We start from the raw sequence: 19,051 nt of genomic DNA on the forward strand, positions 1-19,051 counted from the left end.
TTCTTGTTGTTTTACAGAGACAGCAGGACAGAACAAGGGAGAACATTAGAAAGTTAGAAAGGCAAAGGCTTTAGGAACTATTACAAATGAAATAGTCTATGCCTTGTTTTAGTCTAAACCACTTCAATATTGGTGTTCTCTACTATATTATTTTGCATGCTTTTTATTATTTCAAAAGCTTTTGGGGAAGATTCCTCAGCAGTTAAGGTGCCAAGCAGTTTTTCAGGAGGGAAATGATTTATAGATTTGTTTGTGCATTAGGTGAGTATTACACTGTTAAAATGCTCATAATTTAAAACACCCTTGTTGGACAGTGAGCTGTTTGCCTAAGTGGTGGGGACAGGATATGTTCTGAAAGCAGGCCAAGTTGTAATCGTCTGAGACATCCCTAGGTGTTATTTTAATAACTACAGAGAAAGTAAGATCTCATAGTGATCCAAAGAATTTCCATCTCTTATATGGCTTTGCCTTATTTGCTTACATTGCCTTGCTTCATTTAATATTTTAACTTAGTCATGAATTTTGTGTGATTGTGGCAGATAAGGAAAGATTGCACGGAAGCTAATAAATCATTGATTTTTTGTTTGTTTGTTTGTTTGTTTTTTTGCCTTCCCATATTCCTATTAGTTAAGAGATGAATTGTGGTCTCTAAAATTGTGGGATGCTCCCCCGTCACAGAAAAATAGGCAGATTACAGATAGTAGATTTTTCTTTTTTTTTTTTCTCCTTCCCTTTTCTCTGTCCCCAAGTACATCCATTGTTTCCTGTAGAGATTCCCCTGGAGCAGCCCCCAGGCCTGTCTCGCCCATGAGGTTTCTGGGACCCAGAAGTGATGGTCTTTCTCTGTGGGGCTTAATATTGAGCCAAGAGCCCAGAAGGTATAAAAGCTGAGTGTGTGGTGCCAGCCCTGCCCCTGGGGAGAGGAAGAGGAGTGCAGACTGGGAGGCAGCAGAATGGCAGAGCCAGGCTGGGCCAGGCATTGCCTGAAGGCTGAGTCTCCCTCATTTAAGCTGTTGTTGGTTCTGTTTTGGGGGCTTTCATTTTAAATCTTATATTTCCAAATAGGAATAGAAACGTGCTTTTAGAAAACAAAGCGAGTGAACAGTGATATCTGAAAAGCATTGTCCAAATGAACAAACTTGGTTTCCAGAGCTAATTTTCCTAAGTCCTGTTTGGAGCCTGCCCCCAGAGCCCGTGTTTGAGAACTGCTGAGGATACACAATTCTTACTGATTTCAGCACTCATTGTTTGTGCTGGCCATGTCTGAAAATAGGTTACTTTTATTTAGAAGAAGAAAGAGAGAGCTTGCTGTGCATCATTTAACAATTGCTAAATGTTAATGCATTGCTAAAGGCAAGATCAGGGCTTCCCAAATGATACACAATCAGTGATACAGTACTTTCAGGAACGTTTCTCCAGACAAGGCAAGTGCCTGGGGGTGCAAAGCTTCCATCAGGCCATGGATGCAGCCTGGTTTGGAAGTTGTTCACGTGAGCATCTCAAAGGTCAAGTCAGCAAAAGGGAGCAGTTTTCCCATGGCTCCTATGGAAAGGTGAAAATGGAAGTTAAAGAAGTTAATCTCATTAAACCAATCTCATTATACTGGTTTAATCTTGTTAAACCAGTTGGAAGAAACATACAGGGGCAATACTATACAGAATCAGAGCAGCAGTCCAGCTAGACTGGGATCCCACCTCTGACCTGATTCTGGCCCATGCCACAAGATCTTACTGGTCTGGTACTGGATGTACTTAATTTTGAGAGATGTGTCCATCAGTCAGTAGTTAGATTGGTACTGAAGGAAAAGGATTCACACCACTGGTTTTGTCAAAAGGCCTGGTTTCTGCCCAATGTAAGCTTCAGCCCATATGGATTTATGGCTTGAAGCCGTCCTGGCATATTCTCTGATGTTTTAGGAATGAGTGAGATGTTGCTGCAGTTTTTGATTGGTGGGAACTCTCTATACTACATGGTCACAAGCTATCACCAAACTTACCAAACTCTTGAATATCACTGTTAAATACAGCCAACGTTGGACAACAAGATTTACAAGTTACTGGTGAGAGGGGAGGAATGTGTGCATGTCTGTTTTGATATGTGCAGACAGGTGCCATGGACACATAAGATTCATTTCTTTCCAAAGCCAAGGTAAAAACACTCTCTGCTTTAATCATGAATATTTGCAGTATATCAGAATTCATCTTTTTAAAGGTCCTGCTATGGTCCTAGCCTCCAACACAACCTTGTGTGAGTGAGATTCCTGGTTAATATTTGTTTTTACACAGACATAAATTTCTGTTAACAATTTCAGAGTGTGTTGCTTCTGAACTTCCTCACAGTCTTTTAAAATTACATGGTGGGCATGTTGTTCTCTGATCCGTTATTGCTTATCTTTCCTATCTACTGCTATCCAGTTGCTCAAATACATTTTGTCATGCTCACTTAGGTTGTTTATAAGTTGTCTTGTTTTATGACTCCTGTCAGTCGCTGGATGCTGAGTTAGCATCTCTGCTCCTCAAGATCACCTTATACACAGTCAGCTCAGGAAGGTAACCCCCGGGGCACTTCCTTCAGTGAAGAAGTGTGCACACACAGGCTTGGTGGGTGGACCTGTGTTCAGTCATCCATTGTCCCTCCAGAGAGTGTTCCTGATGGCCAAGATGGTATTTCAGGACCGAAGGTTGCCAAGTGCGGTGACTGTGAGAGGAGGAGGTGAGTGGAACTGCTGGCAGAGATGCTTCCTCCCAGCCCCTCTTTCCAAGGCACACACAGGAGGAAGAGTTTGTCCCTTTAGGAGGTCCCTGGCCTTTGCTGACTGTTGCTTGGCCCATGATGCACAGCATGTCTGGTGACATCTTACCCTACTGCTGTGTCTGTGCTGGGAGCCCTGTCCATCGAACTCTGACCTTGGCACTGTCTCCTCACAGTGTATTTCCTTTCTATTTTTTACTCCCTGTGAAACATTCCATCATGTTGTCCATCCAGGTTCCTGGTTCCTTTCACACTGGGTTTCCTTCTTCATACCCCCAGTATGTCCACACTCACACCTTGCTGGTGCCAGACACCCATCAGGTGGTCAGTGACAGACCAGAGGGGAAGATGTGACTGGCATCCAGAGGCAAAGGAAACCAGATTTCTTCAGTGAATTTATCCATTTTGTACATCTGCCCCTATCTTCCGTCCATCATCCCACTTTGCCTTATGGGGAGAACTGCACTGGCTGCAGGAATGGTGTGTGATTAAGGGGGATCTGCAACTGTAGCTCTGTGTTCCAGTTGCCAGCAGCAAACGCTTTCATCCATATGCTGATGTATTCAGGAAGTGTAAACACTTGAGTGTCCCTTTAAATATTTTCTGCTGCAGTCTGACTTTTGATATAGACACCAGCACGAGACTGGTGGGAAAGAGGAATGTATTAAAAACCTTGCCATCAAATTGCAACGCAGAGCTATGGATGTATCACCTAATGTGCTCTGTTCTGAGCGGGGCAGCTTTGCTCAAAATTTAAGAAGTCAGCGAAAGTACAGGCTGCTTCCCCCATAATGAAGAGACTCCTCTGCCAGCAAACTCCAAGAGATCCAGGCCTGCTTAGTGTCTGTGCCCTGTGAGTACGAACTGAGGGTGAGGAGAGACCCCTGACTTTTCCCCAGAAAGAGTACCAGGCAGGGTATGCATATTTTAGGGGTGTATGCATATATATGCATGTTTATTTGAGGGCAGACTGCTCCTAGGCTTTGCAGGTGTATCACCCTGTGAAGTTCAGCCATGCAGCCACAGTGCAATGTTCAGCTCTGAGTGGCTGTTGTTTAGCATATTTATCCAGATTTCGCTTCTGATTAGGCAGCCTTAGGACGATTCTGTTGTTTGTAACTTAAGGAGATGTAAATGACTACGATTCTTCAGGCATCTTAAAAAATTCTGCTAGTTCACTTCTTTAAGATTTAATGATCACTTTATAACTTAGTTGGGGATTCTTTTTCTTGCCGCACGAAGAATGACTGCTCTATCATAGTTTATATTTTTGTGAGTTTAGGAGAAAAACACCTTTAGATAATTGTATCTAGTAATTTTTGGTTTTAAAGTGAAGTATACTATATGCAATTAAAATACAGAATTTCTTGTAATTTTCCTGTATTTTTATGGTAACATCTGAATCCCTTGTGATTATTTTCATCTGTCTGAAAATGGTAAACCGAACTGTGCACACTTAACATCTCAAATCCTCCTCTTCCTCTGAGGTTTAGACTATCATGGAGCAGCTATGGCATTAAGTGACTCTAACTAAGGTGTGAGAAGAAGAAATGTGTTTATACTTTGAGCTGCACTGTCATGTTATTTAAAAGCTGGCAGAAAGTCAGCAATTATCTTGTATTCATTTTCAAGGTGTGACGGGGATTCAGACTCTGTCCATGAAGATCAAGCAGGCAGTTCCAGTCCCAGGTATCCTGCTCTGTCTGAAATCCGTTGGCAGCAAAAGGAGTTGTCAGAGTGCTTCTGTTAAAGCATTAGAAAGAAACCTTTATTCTCAAGGGAATGAAGAATTTCTGGGGTATTACCTGCAAAGGCCATTAGTATTTCTGGGAAATGCATAATTGTCTTGTATGCTTTTGTGTAATCAATATTAAGATTAATTACTGATGTTATTATGTAAGTAAATATATTATGGTCTGTATTCTTAACTTCACATTGTGTTACTGTCATTCAGATGCAGCTTTGGTTGCTAATAATAATTTTACTGTACAGCAGCTGGTTCAAAGTAGTGGTATGTGGAGTTTTGCAACTGTGCAAGGATATGCTTATTGATGAGTGTCTCTGTGAAAAAAAAATCCTTCAAATTATAATTTACCTGAAGTATTCTTGAGGCACATCTCTCTCATGGCTATGTTAGTATATGTTGATTGCTAGAGTGTGCAACTTAACCTTTCAGAAAGATTTTAAAGTCAGATCATACCTTAAAATTAGCAGCACTTGTGCACATTGTGGAGATGCCTGTGGGCTATAAAGCACCCTACGCTGTAACTATAACAACTGCCTTGGAGCACACTTGCAGAAGGCATGGGCAGCAATGGTGTTCAGCTCCACAGGCACCCTGTGAGCATCCATCTGGATGGTGATGGGCCACAGATGGAAAGCGAGTTTGGCAGCTTAGAATCCTTGGGAGAAAACATTGAACTAGAAAGTTACGCTTTCTAAAAAAAAAACAAACCAAAAAAAAACTCAGGGGGATTTAATTCAATAGTCCTTGACTCCCTCAGCTGGGAAAGTTTCATACCAGGAGAAAGGTCATCTCTCCATTAGGATTTTACCAGCTGAAGCTAACATCTGAAATTCCACCTGCAAACTAAGCTACAGCCAGGGATTTTGGAGCAGTAATGCCGACCTGCTCATCCTGCCAGCTGATCAGGCAGCCCAGCATCCTGCATTGCGGAAACTTTCCTAATGGTGCCAGGGAGACACCACCAGGGGAAGGCATTAGGCCAGTCTAAAGCTGGAATGACTGGGCGTGGATAGGACTAGCAAGGTCTTCTTGGGACAGCTTGCACATTGCAGGCTGGGTGGAGATTGAAAATGCCTGTCCCAGATTCAGTGGTTACCTGAGCATCCATGAATAACAGCGTCTGTTTAAACCCCCAGGTGTGCTGTTATACAGGAGGACGTTTTCTCCAAACTGGGCACTTGTCCCTTCCACCCAAACACACCTCTGGCTGTTCAGACCCTACCTGAATGGCTACCTCCCTCACTTTGTTCAAAAGCCCTCAAAACCAGAGCCTGTCAGAAGGGAAGTGAGACTGTAGAGAGGAACTGTTCTGTATAATGACATTCTTGTGAGATTACAACTTACTTTGAATCATTGGGTGGTGAAAGGCCTTCTGCATAAAAAGGACAGCTTCAGATTTTATTTGGGGGATGTGAACTACAGGGCTGAAGCCAAAGAGTGCCTCTAAAACTAGTCTTATTTAAGTAGCTCCGCAGTTGAATGTGTAATAATGCTAACAGTAGTTTAGACTCACGTTTCTGACATATGCAGTGTTTGATGTGTAGACCACTCAACTTAGTAAAAGCAATATGCCATGAATAGCTAAGCACTTGTTGCTCTTTTTCCTCCCTAATGTTTTGACAGGTGTCTGAAATCCTGCCTGATGCATTTCAATTTTACTTTCTTACAGAGATGATGATAACAAAGAAAATTATCCGGACAACGGTGCTGTCTTAGAGGAAAGGCAGCTGCCTTTGCCAGACGCTCAGCAGCACAGGCAGCAGGCTGTGATTGACTGTGCTCTAAAGCCTGAAATGGGCAACTTAAAGCTGAGAAAACCCAAGCCCATTGCAAAGCTAGAAAATGGAAAAAGCCATGAGGAAAGTCAGGTAAAGAACTAAACTTACCAGGGGTCGTTTTGTGGTACGGTGTCTGAGCAAACATAACTTTTGAAATGCAAAGTGGGACCCCCAGGTAATTCATGATGTGATCAAGACCTCAGGATAATCTACCATGATTTTCAGGGACCTGCAGTCCTGGAACCATCCTATAATAACAGACAATTTCTTTCAGCCAGGGAATTGCAGAGAGGGCTATGTTGCAACCGCTGTCATGAGTGGGTGCACAGCATAGCTGAAGATATCTCTCTTTATATTTTCTGCGTTTCCTTGCACCAAATATAAAAAACTTGGTAGTTGCAGCACTTGATTAGACATTTTCTGTTTTGTTTGATTGAGGATCTCTTGTGCTGGTATTTTGGCTGCCAATAGAGAGTTTTAATACTTTCCCTTTATATTAATTTCTGTTTTTCTCATCTTTAAATAACAAGTCTATTCCAATGCAGATTCTGGTAGCAGAGCTCTTGCTCACAAGCTTCCCAGGTTGAAACTATAACTTTTCTGAAGGGTATAAAAGAAGACTAGAAATGAAGAAGCTTCTGCTGCTGTCTGTGGAGGTACATTTGCTATGTCAGCTCTAGAGTTACCACCTCTCAGCAGCTGCTGATAATGCCTCTGTTCTTCCCTGGTGCTTCCCAAGTCATGTCTGATGTGCGGTGTAAGGGGTAGAGGTCTTGTGCAGATTTAACTCCTCAGCTAGAAATATTCTCATATCCAAGAGAGTTAATATTAATGCTGGGAGATTTGCTGGCCTGCAGTAGGCACAAAGCCTGATATCTGTAAATACAGATGTCTGTATTTACATATCTTCTTTGATGTATAATGTATTTGGCTACATTTTGTCTCTCCTCCCTTCTTGTCTGTGGATAGAAATTTGCAGAGCGCTTTCTGCAGGGCTTCAAACCCGTCATAAAGTAGGAATTATTTTGGACCATTTTTTTCAAGTTTATAATGGGATTTCATCATTTTGGACAGAATGTCTTACCTTCTAAGTGAGAACTATTCTTTTGAATTCCAGAAGGAAAATGAAAAGCAAATGGCATCCCAGTGGTATTATCACAGTCTCCTACAGAAGGAATATCAAACTCTTTCCCCTTATCTTCCTGCATGTTCTTCTGGAGCTCATCCCAGAGATAAGCAATAACTGGCTTTTTTGCAACTGTATTGCATTACTAGGAAATATTATTTAGACTTCAGGAAGATGAGGTGTACATGTTTATCAACTGAAAAGAAAAATGGTGGGAATACTGACCTATGAAGAGCAAGTAGAGGCATATCAGGAATAGGAATCATGAAGAAGTCGTAAACAGGGCAAGATCTGTCTCATAGATCATCTGTTATTCTTTCAGCTACTTCCAAGCCCCCTGTCTGCCTGCTCCCTGTGTGTGTCCTGTCTGTATCTCTCACCCAGTGAAAGCCAACACAGCACAGATTTACTGCTCTGTAGTGTTGTACGTGGTCTGAAGTGGTTATCTGAAAATGTTGATATTCTTTCCTGGGAAACTTCTTGAGCATATAATTAGACTGCCATAAAATGCCAGTGCAGCTTAGGTGTGCAGCCTCTGGAAGGAAAAACAGTGTCAGGCAGATAATTTTCACATGATTCAAGGGCTTGAATTAGGAAAGACAAAAGTGGTCCTGGGCCCCATGCTACCGCTTGCTCCCATCCCTGGCGTAATGGAAGATGTAAGATGAGTAGGAACCATTTTAGTTCTGATTTATGGGAGTACTTGAGGATGAGAGTAGTGCAGAGCTTTGAGTGTAATATGCAGCATAAACACAAAGCAAACATCCCTCCGTAACAGTAACTCCACTCATTCATAGTGGGAATGGTATCCTAGTACCATGGGACACTTTTTGATGGATATCCTATATCCAAACTGAGTTCAGTGGCGCGTGCTGTTATGGAAAGACTTTGCTCCTGGGAATGGTTTGCAGAAGGAAGCTGTTTTGGAGAAAACATCTACCAAGCCTTTATTCTCATTAATAAGGATGCACGTGCTCCTTGACCCTGAGTGCTCACTTGCTGCATCTTCAGCTACCTCAGGGGCTTTTGTTCTTAAGGAAGCAAGCACCTGCCTTGGCTTCATCAACAGTGCTCAAGAAAAACAAGATTATTCTTGCAGAAGAGCCCCAAGAAGGGTTTGTTTTTGTGTGTGGGCTCTCATTGGGATCCTTGCTGTGTTGTGACCTCCCAAACCCTGTCTCAGCTCCCTGTGTTAACAGCCCTAGTTGGGAACTGGCAGCAATTGCTTCTCTCTGTTTTGAAGCTGAAAGCAAAGTGCTGCTGTGTTGTTTCTAGTGGCTGTTGTTCATGTGTGTATGGCAGGTTTTTATTATGGGAAGTGGGCCAGGTGATACTTTCAAACACTGTGCAACTGCATATACCTTCCTTTGGTGACACAGCTTGCCACCAAGCCACTCCATGGGATAAATGATGTACTTACAAGGAGCTGATGTCAAACTGAGAAACAGCATTTGCTGAGTACCTGCATTTATGAAAGAAAAGCATGATGCACTGCACATCATGATGAAACAGTTCATCCTCATTTTCCCGAGTTTATTGATAGAGTGCTTTTTCAACAGTGTCCTCACTTCCCCAACCTGACTTCTCTGTGACATCAGAAACACTGACAATGTTGCAGTGACACTGTCTCTTTTAAAGGTGTTGCTCTGATAAGCCAAGGAACTGTTTTCTATTTGCTCCTGTGTATTATAATCCCATGAGATGTTTCTTTAGAGAACTGTGCCTTTAAAATTAGAATAGGCTCTTGGGAGATAAGTAAGTTTGCTGCATGTGTTGGAAGGATTAAAGTCTGTTTGGATGGGAACCATTTTTATGTGCTTTTCTAGTAGAGAGAATCCAAGGGATTTCCACTGTAGAAAGGTCACTGAGAGGGAACAGACCACTGTGGTTGAGTAGAGGAAAGGTGGCCAACTTGGGGATTTTGAGCTTCACAAGGCTCTCAGTCTGCTGAAGTGCAATTCCTGTGCCTCTGATTTTTTTTTGGCACAAGTGCAGTACTGTGGTCATGTACCCTAGGTCTTCATGAAGATAAGGTTATTAAATTTACACTGATGATTAACAAAACCAAGTGCAATAAAAGAGCAGTATCAGGTGGCTTCACTTGACCACTTGTCAGATGATAAAATGTCACTAGAGTAAAACTGTGCTTTGCATATTGCGTGCAGTTATTTCTCTGGGGGCAGAGCTGGGTATGGAAGCAGCTGTAACCTTTCCAAACAAAGTATGGGGAGAGAGGCAGGCTGCTGGATTGTGATTACACTGATGCACTCCTATTGCACAGCTATTTGGTTTCTTCTTTCCTGTGGTTTCATGAGTTTCTTTAGCAATTCTCCAAAATTAAACTATAGAAAATCAAATTAATTAGGATTTATTTGACTTCAAGAGGTGAAGAAGCTTATGCCCAGAACATACTCCGGGGAGTCACTGTGAGAGCAGATGGTGAGAAATAAAAAGTCTGCTTTCCTTGCCCAGTCCTTTCTCCTGTCACTCACCTTTGATGCACAGTCATGAATATAGATTATTAAATGAGTCATCCTCAAATTCCTTATTGATACTGAGACATATTTATAAAAGGACACTAAAAATGCTAATAGGTAGAGACAGTAAAAGTTCAGTTTTAAAGTTTTGCTATCAAGGTAAATGACAATGAAAATGAAATGGTGGCTTGACAATCAATGCCTAGAGCTGGAAATGCTGAAGACTACAGAGTGAAAGTATTTTGAGTATAAATTAAGGGGCAAATTGCTTGGCTGTCAAAGAGCTTCCAATAGTTTGACAACAAAATTGTGTTTTTAAGTGCACAGGAATCCAAAAACCAGAGCTGATGTTGACACATCAGCTACACAAGCTCACAAATGTGTCAGGCAGTCTGCAAGTTCTGCTCAGTTTCCAGGTATACTCTGTTTATGTCTAGGCCATGGCTCCCATCACGGGTTAAATCTCTTCAATTCACTGTCCATTAAATGTACCTGCCTATTTTCTTGTATGGACTGGAATTTTCAGGAGGTGTAGGAGGCACTTCTGCCCAGGATTCATTTCTGGCTCTTTTCTATGTTGACACAGCACCACGAGGTAACCAAGGCTGTGCTTCCAAGTGCTGGTTCAATATTTGCATGGTGCTTCCATTTGCAGAGAAATGGGAGTGTTTGTGTTTTGAATAAAGGATGCAAGGCACTTTCTGGAGTTCAAGGACAGATTAAACTGCTCTGTAATTACAGCAAGTATGCATGTACTGTAATTCAGGTGCCCTGACAGAGATGGGTTATGACATGCTGTGATTTTTTAGGGGGAATTAAGATTTTAAAATAAAATTTAACTTGTGAAACAAAAGTTTGTTTATCCCAACATGTGTGTATCCATGATGTTAATTTTTGGCTGCTTCCAAACCACTTAGTGTTTTGTGTACAAAGCAGATATCATGGTGGTGATTATGCAGCACTGAGACTTCTCAGCAATGCCTGGAGATTTCCCTCTTCACAGACTGCTTAGCAGATGCAGCTTCATTGTAGAAGCTTCACCCTTTCTAGTGAAAAAGAAACAAAAATAAAATAGAAGACAGTACTCTACTGTTGGATGCCTTTGACGCATCAGGAATGGATTTCACTGCTCTTTAGAAATGGAGGTTCCATCAAGGGTGTTTTTCCCTAGGGTTACTCCTTAACACCCTAATGACACGACTTATGAGCAGTAACAAAGACATAAAAAAGAAAAACAGAAAAGAAATTAACAACCCCAAACCACCCAAGTCCTCAAACATCAAGCCTGCAAGCGTTTATTGCCAGCAAATACTCTTGTCCTCAGCTTTCCCTTTCGTCTAGCAGAAACCATCTCGAATTGCCATGTTCTCTCTGCCCTCTGAGTTGCCATACGAACATTCCCACTCAAACTTCTGATTTCCATGCATCCAACTAAGCTTTGAAATTGAGGCAAAATCAGACACATTGCTTTACCAGGGAAGTGAACACTGTTGTTTTGCAAAGCACATCATATTTTAATTTGATGAACTCTTAGACTAAAATACTGGATTATAAAAGCTAATAAAGAAGCAGGAAAAAAGTCCCACTTTGATTATCACATTTTCAAAGAACTTCATTAACTTACCCCATTGCAATGCAAGGGAAATATTGCAGACCATTTTATAGGCAGGAAAATTAACATGTGCTGAACACATCTCGTCACAGCCCTACAACTGTTTTTTGAAAGCTTGGAGTAAAATGGGTACCTTTCTCATTCCTCTTCCCTTACTCATTTTTTTGGACTGAATTGGCTTTTCTATTTTCTGTGTTGCAGGTTGGGTGATGGGACATTTTTTCCCCTCAATGCCTTTCCCTCCTTCCGCAGTAATACTCTATTTGTAAAGCTACACATATTCTAGGGAAGGAAAAGAGGAAGGTGGTTAAACCTTACAAATCTTATTTAAGTGAACTGCATTTGCCTTTGTCAGCCAGAATTTTTCTGCTGATAGCCAAGTAGTAAAATTACTGACATATGAGTAAATAAATTCAAATGAACTCTGTGTATAGTACCTCTTAGCTCAGAAGCTGACATCTGTTATCTAACTAACAAACAGAAAATGGGTTACAGTCTGCTTTGGTTTCAAAAACTGTTTTCCAGAGAAAGAACATACTATTTTGTTTAGAACATTTTCTAGTATGTGTTTTGTGTTTTCCACATGTTTCCAGATTACTACCCAAAAAAAAAGAACAAAGATCCACAATCAGCATCCAGTCTCATGGAGCAATTTCTGTCTCAAAGCGAAACGTTCGGCTAAGCCTGATTGGTACTGACAGGGCACATTCAATTTTTTTCTTTTTTTGGTGTGCTTTGTGCAGGAGCTGGAATGTGCATTGCCAGGCCTCCCAGAGTGGCAGGGGAAGCCTGGATCCTCAGCTAATGACTACACACAGAATGTGGCTTTGAGGTGCCAGGAAACAGTCGTGAGACTTCAACCAAGGTAAGCCCTTGGGATCAGACAGCACATTTCACTTCTGATTAACTGTAGGAAAGGCTAATTCATTTGCTGCCTTTTGTATAAAATATTCCGACTCCTGGCTCTCACTGGCAGTTATATTCTCTATTTATATGGCTAGGGCTGTTTGGAGAAAGCGAAAGGGATAAAGATAAGAATGCAAATTTCATCATTCTTTAAACCCCTTTACATTTCAAGCGGGAAGAACATCCTCAGTTCAGAAACTTCAGTTCCTCTGTGCCAAGTTTCAAAAATATCTTGCCATTTCTTTTCTTTTCCCCCCCAGTGCTGAATTGCCTCACTCTTTCTCAGAGCTGTATTCTAATTGTGAAATGGGAGTGGGAACCTGCACACCCAATTTTACCATGGGTATGCATTTATGTATAGTTTAGACTCTTGAGTGCTGTGGCAACTGTGCTTGTTCCAGTGCTGGGAAGGGCACAGTGTGTTCGGGTCAGGCATTAAAAAGTCTTGGTGGCAGGTAACTCAGCTGATGGTCAAGCAACCCAGCTCTGATAACTATTGAAAGTCACAGTTTCTACCCTGATCCTTCATGATTCTGCAAAAGGCTAAAAAAGGGGTTTCAACTCACCCAGTGACCGGTGAAGGTGTGTCCTAAGGATAAGATTTAGTTCTTACTAAATTTGAGGGCACTGCTTTACAATTTTTGCATGCTGAAGTGCTGGTTTGGCCCTGCTTTTCTGTGCACAGAGTTGTTGGCAGGTGAGCCAGGTCTCTGCTCTTTGTCTCGAGGTGCATGGCAGCCTTGGTGCTCTGTGGGGGGACTGAAGCAGCAGCAGTACATCCCAGGGACGCTCAGGGCACAGCTATTTGCCATCTAGAGCACCTTGGCTCCAAGGTTTGTTTCCAGTCAGGATTAGGTTAGTAGAGACAGTGGCCATCCGAAGGCATTTTGGGTGCTTTATATGAAACGAACTGGTTGGTTTCACCACAGCTTTTAGCAGGCAACATTGTAAATCATATTAATTTGTGCTCTCAAAGGAAGGTTTAGCAGAATGACCAAGCATATAATTATCTTGGACAAAGAACTGCTTTTGCCCTACAGTGATTGTCTGTGCAATTGAGACACTGCATCTCAGAAAGAATTTTTAATTAGGAAGCCTGCCTTCTCTTTTTCTGGTATTCTTTATGCTAGGAAAGAATTGCATGGTTTTCTTGTAAAGAGGAGCTTGGTGAGTTTAGTATCATATAGTTAGGCCTACCTAGTGGCTCTGCTGGTGGGATGCCTGTGTATGGGCAGATAATAAAGTAACTGGTAATTTCGAAAGGAATATGATGAAAGGAAGATAGGTAAGAACCACAGTGTGCATGAATAAAACAGTAACCACAGCAAAGTTCCCCTGTCCTCTTCAACAGTTTGGCATTTTGAGTTTGCTTGGTACTAAACCATTGTTCACTATGCTATTTATTCCTGCTTAACACCAGGGTAGCTCCTTAGAAAGCCTGCTATGCACAAGGGTTAAATCTGTTAAATAATGGTACTTGGATTTACCATCCTAAGAGCTGTGAAAGCATAGTGATCAAATCTCAGCTCTGTCCATGTTTTAGTTTGATTATATTACAAGAAAAAAAAAAAAGAAAAAAGTAGATGACTTTACTCTCAAATAAGAAACTTTAAACATGGAGTAAACAAGTATTAACACACGGTCCCTGGCATCACACACACACTTTATTTACTTTAACTGCCTTAACTGCCCTTGCAAAAGACACTCCTGCCACCCAGCCAGGGCAAGGGACTTTGAATCACAATGCTGGAGTTACCACTTTCAGTTTGAGGGTCACTGTGTCAGTGACTCCCCTCAAGGGCCACCACCAGCTTGCCCCATCCCTCTGCTGTCAGCCAGCTTTGGCAGGGCCCCATTTTGGCAGTTCAGTGTCCCTGTCTCTGCTCACACGGGCCTCTGGCACTGGGACCACAGCACTGACTCATGCAACAGCCTGGGACACTGCTGCCAGGGAATGATGGGACACTGCTGCCAGGGAATGATGTCCTGCCTTGTTTTCTGCCTTCTCTGCTGTGGACATGGCAAAGGTTAAGTATTCAGGTTTGGCAGCTGCCAGCAATCGTAGCTGGATTTGGACAGAACACGTCTGCTACCCCCACTAAATTTGAATTTCACTCTCTTCCACTGTTTTTGCTGGGTTAGTGGTAAAATTAACCATGCTTTGGAACGCTGTATCTGCCTAACTCATAGACTAAAAGCTCTCTGGTCTTTAGGAGGAGATTGGCACACTGCTGCAGAGGTGACCCTGGGCAGGCTCTCTCGGTGTATCAGATGTGTGTGTGTAGGATATGTAAAGGATTATTTCTGTCTCGTAGGAAGAAGCAAGATTGATTGTTTCTAGTGCAGCTTGTTGTTACTTCTGTTTTAACTTAGAGTCTGCAGATTGATATAGCTCTGTCATTAGCTTCATTGGAGTTTAAAGGTCTCTGCTGAGTTTTTTAAGAAATCTGTTCTGGTGAGTGTGGGGCAGCTAAAAACAGGATAGTTTTAATTTTTCTAAATATGGATTAAAAACTACTGAGATAGAAAAAACTTTTCAGTCCAGTCCCTGTTAAACAGAGAAATCTAAATTCAGGGTAATCTAACAAGGGATGCTCATAAACAGATATGTGACAGAGAAGAACAGAACAGGCAATGTGAGAGCAGCAATCCACCAAAATACAACCTACAAGCATATATATGTGTCTGGATCCCTTTCCCCACCCACAACGTGGGGGAGCCCAGTTCTAGTTCCATCTCCATCTGAAGAACCATTCCGACGTCTTGAGGGACGGGGAAAGGGAACTCCAGGGGTTTCCTCAGGGGTTTCTGGTCCTCAGCCTGGAGGGGAGAGGTGCCCTCCCCTCCCCCCAGCATCCACGTGGTCCCATGGCAGGCACAGAGACAGCACACCGTCGTGGAGAGGAGGCAAGAGAGGGTTTATTGTTGGGAAGGGGTTTATAAAGCTTTTAGGAGGGTCAAAGGGAAACCAATCACAAGTTCAGGGTCACACAGAAAAAAACATCAGGTAAAGGGTCAACAGCCAATAGGAAGGGGTTAAACAAAGGACCAGTGAGAAACACCTCAGGACACCTTCCCAGGACACTCTGTATGAGAGACAATAGCCTCACAGGGGGTGTCGGGAAGAACAAACACGTGTTTGCAAAGAGACCACAAAGAGCCATTTTAAGACATGTTTAAACAACAGTTTTCCCATCTAATGCAGGTTTAGTGCCACATATGTGGATTGTTTTTTTTAAGGGAGTACTTTCATTTTTGGATAACCACCAAAACAGTAGAGGAAAGGTTTTGTGGGATTTGAGGGAAATGGAAGAACAGACTTGGTGAAGAGGTTTGCAGTGAGAAGAATGGGGAATGCTGTCTTGGCTAAGCTGTACTTGGCCTGTGAATCAAGGATTTCAATTTCAAGAGGTGTTTATCGTGCATGATTCATGAACATCAGGATCAATTCAGTACATGGAATGCCATCTGCACAGAAGGAAACCTTTACATTTTATTCCCAGAACATGAATTTCTAATACTATTTCCAGTGATTACAGTGAATGCTGCTCTGGTCATTGTGTGTAGCTGGGTTTGGATAAGAGAGTAACACAATTTGCATTTTCGATAGATAAAAGTTATATGCAGGTCCTGGGAACAAATAAAAGAGAATTGCCTTTTTTTAGCAGAGAGTAGGAAAGCCAGTATGGAACAATATATATGATTACAAAAAGCTGCTCCTGCCAATTGCCTTCTCAAAGGCAATCAGCAAAACTGGTGTGGATTGCAAGCTGTGTGCACTTACCTGAACAGGGGGTGGTGTTTCCTTCAGCTGCCTGTTACACAGGGAGGAGGCTGAAACAAGGCACTCTTAGGCAGTGGGAAGGTCAGTGCTTCAGAGAAGGCTGCATTCCATCTCAGTGTGGGAACTACACCTTGGGGTTAAGTTTTCTGCCAAGAAAAATTCCTGAAAGTTCCCCATCTTTCCCATTCCCCAAACAAAATGGGAATGGAGTGGTTTCATTTAACAGGACTCAGCTGGTCCCTGGGTTGGTCCCTAATTTCTGCAGAGGCTGTAGGGTGGCAGTTGTTGTCAGACTTATGGCTATTCTCCAGGAAAACTGGAAATACCAGTAGCCCTGGACTGCCATGGTTCAGCAGCCTCCAGGGTTTCTCTGATCCCCCAGGGGAGGCCAAGCTCTAGCAAGGCTTTTGGTATTTAAGTTTTCCAGGCAAGTAACTTTTGAGAGAGCCCTTCAGGTGGGAACTCCTTTGATTTCCAGGCTTTCTGTTGAACAGCTACAACTCAAGGATGAGTGGGATGGAGCAGGGAAGCTGCAGAAGTGCTGATGTCCCTGTGCCATCTGGCAGACCTGCATGAGTTAGCTAGAGCTTGTGAGGCTGCATCCCCTCACCTGTACAGGCAGCCAAGTGAGCAGGGAAAAAGCTGGGAAATAAATGACCACTTCCTAAAAACAGTTTCTTCAGAAATCTTGATGTTAAAATACTGGTGTTTCTGGTTTCAGTAAGACTTCTTGTACCAAGGCATGGAAAATTCTCTGAGCAAGCTTTTGGGTTGCAGTACAACTAAAGAAAAAAAAAAGAGAAAGGGGGGAGGCAGAGAGGATAGAGTAGCAAGAAAAGAATAGCATGTTACTGTAGCCCAAGTAAGAACTGCTCCTGGTGAGTATGAGAGGCTCTCATAGTAAGAAAAACAAGTGCTGGCTGTGTTACATAAGGGCTGTGATTGATGAGACAGGCAGTGCTACACTGGCTCTCTGTCTGAGTGCTCATTCCATCATTCAGGGATTGCCCAGGGAGTAGCCTTGGGCCCTTGATGGTGTTTTTCCTCTCATTTTTCTCTCTTTATGTTCACCCCAAAGCCTGCTGCGGTTCTGCACTGCTTTCCAAGGAGTCAAAGGCATGCTTTTGAAGCATCCACCTGCAGCCCTGTATGAAGGTGTTTGGATTTCAGAATGCTTTTTGCCATTTGTGGAGGTCTCAGAAAGGACCTTTTTTGTTTTCCTGGCGCTGAGATGTGCTGGTTGTGGGTTCTGCCTTTCTGTGAACTCGTGTGACGTGACCTCTGGATAGGCTGAATCAGTCCCCTGAGAGGGTACTGAGATGCTGTTCCCCCTGTGGGCCACCCTAACGGTGGGAAGGGTGGAACTGATTCGTAGACTGGAGACAGGGAAGGAGTGTTGGGCCAGGATAGACTGACAGTGAAACTGGAAAAGGAGTTTCATCCCGCGGAATACTGTGTGGTTGGCTGGGAGGACTTACCCTGGCATCACCAGTGCCAAGACCCTGAGCACGTGTGGCACTGTGATGCACAAACACATAACTCAGCTGAGGATGGGGCTACTGTGATCCAGAGCTGGGCTGGAGTAGATTTCAATTTACAGAATACAATGCTCCTTTCTGGGTTCCATCTAGGAACTGTGATGTGAGTTTGCTTAGGTTACCTTCAAACATTTTGCCCAGCTTTTAAAATTGTGTGGTTTTATTTGCGTTTTATGCAAGTTTAGAAGTGATGTCATGCATAATTCAAAAAATTCACTCGTTCTGGTCTGTTTTTCAAATAGCACACTGCTCATGCAAATTGATCTTCCCCTTGAAGGCTGGTAGGAGCTCTGTTATGATAATTAGTATTTAGATTTTTTTTTTCTTGTTATGTCCACAGGCTTCAAATGTACATATTACTCATTGCATCTTTGCCATCTTTGTCATGGAGAAGAGGATAATTCTGCCAAAGCCAGAGTCTATAAGGGAGGGTGAGAGACCAGGCCTTTCATGTTTTTTAAAGGACCATATAACACATATTTGAGTAGGAGCCACAGAGAGAATTCCATTTTCATTATTTTACATGATGTAAATTATACAAAATAAGGGTGCCTGCAGTTATTCAAAATTTTAGCTAAGGCCTGAAATAATTTTAATGTACTCAGCACAGATGGAAAATTAGGGCTTGTTCCTGCTGCTTTTGAAGTTAATGGATATTTTGTGATTGACTTTTAATGAGAGTAAGATCCAACCCATAGTTATTAAATTGTAAGCCCTGTGTTGCCGGGTGACAATCAGAAAACTTGCATTTGCCTAGCAGAGCAATTAATCTTGGTGAAAAGGAAAAAGCATACCCCAAAAGTGTCTGGATAGAGTAAGATCAGCTCAGCAGATGTTGTTCATGTAAATGCTCTTCACACAAAAATGGTCACTCACCTTAATGATTTCAGTGCCTCCAGAATCCAAAGAATACAAACCCAAGAGCATCATACTCCAGTATTTTTAGTGAAAAAGAAACAGTAAAATGCATGACTAAATGCACCCCCAAACCAGCAGACAAGAGCACCAACCTGAACGAGATGCAGGTGGTACTTCATGGCTGCTGTAATTCATTTTAATCTCCAGAGTGCAAGACTCATGGGTGATACAGCTGTGAATTATGTAGAACTTCATATAGTGCTGGTATGAACTGCTGCTGGCATTTAGGGTTTGGTTTGGTTTCTTTAGAAAATTTACTTTGTTTTTCTTTTTTAAGGAGATTTCACATTTGCTATGTTATGCACCTTGAAAGGAGCCATCCAAATGAATACCAGAAGTGTTCAAATCTGGCATGTGTCCTTTTCATCCTTTCCTTAACGTCTAGCTCTAGTTCAATTCAATAAATCACTCTAA

General features: G+C 42.4%; 1 protein-coding gene across 3 annotated transcripts in view; it reads left to right on the forward strand.

Annotated features, from left to right (window-relative positions):
* Nucleotides 1-19,051, forward strand: part of FAM13C (family with sequence similarity 13 member C) — a 52,585-nt gene that overhangs the window by 1,650 nt on the left and 31,884 nt on the right. For 2 of the 3 annotated variants that reach the window (XM_039382814.1, XM_027745957.2), the window contains 3 exons: nt 4,384-4,440; nt 6,168-6,366; nt 12,235-12,356. In XM_039382814.1, coding sequence (XP_039238748.1) covers nt 4,384-4,440; nt 6,168-6,366; nt 12,235-12,356 — 378 coding nt within the window. The remainder of the gene's footprint in view (nt 1-4,383; nt 4,441-6,167; nt 6,367-12,234; nt 12,357-19,051) is intronic. The other variant, XM_027745958.2, reaches the window with a different exon arrangement.

The sequence above is a fragment of the Pipra filicauda genome, unplaced genomic scaffold, assembly GCF_003945595.2.
Source record: "Pipra filicauda isolate LSUMZ 115617 unplaced genomic scaffold, ASM394559v2 scaffold111_size4109106_pilon, whole genome shotgun sequence".
Classification (NCBI taxonomy): Eukaryota; Metazoa; Chordata; class Aves; order Passeriformes; family Pipridae; genus Pipra; species Pipra filicauda.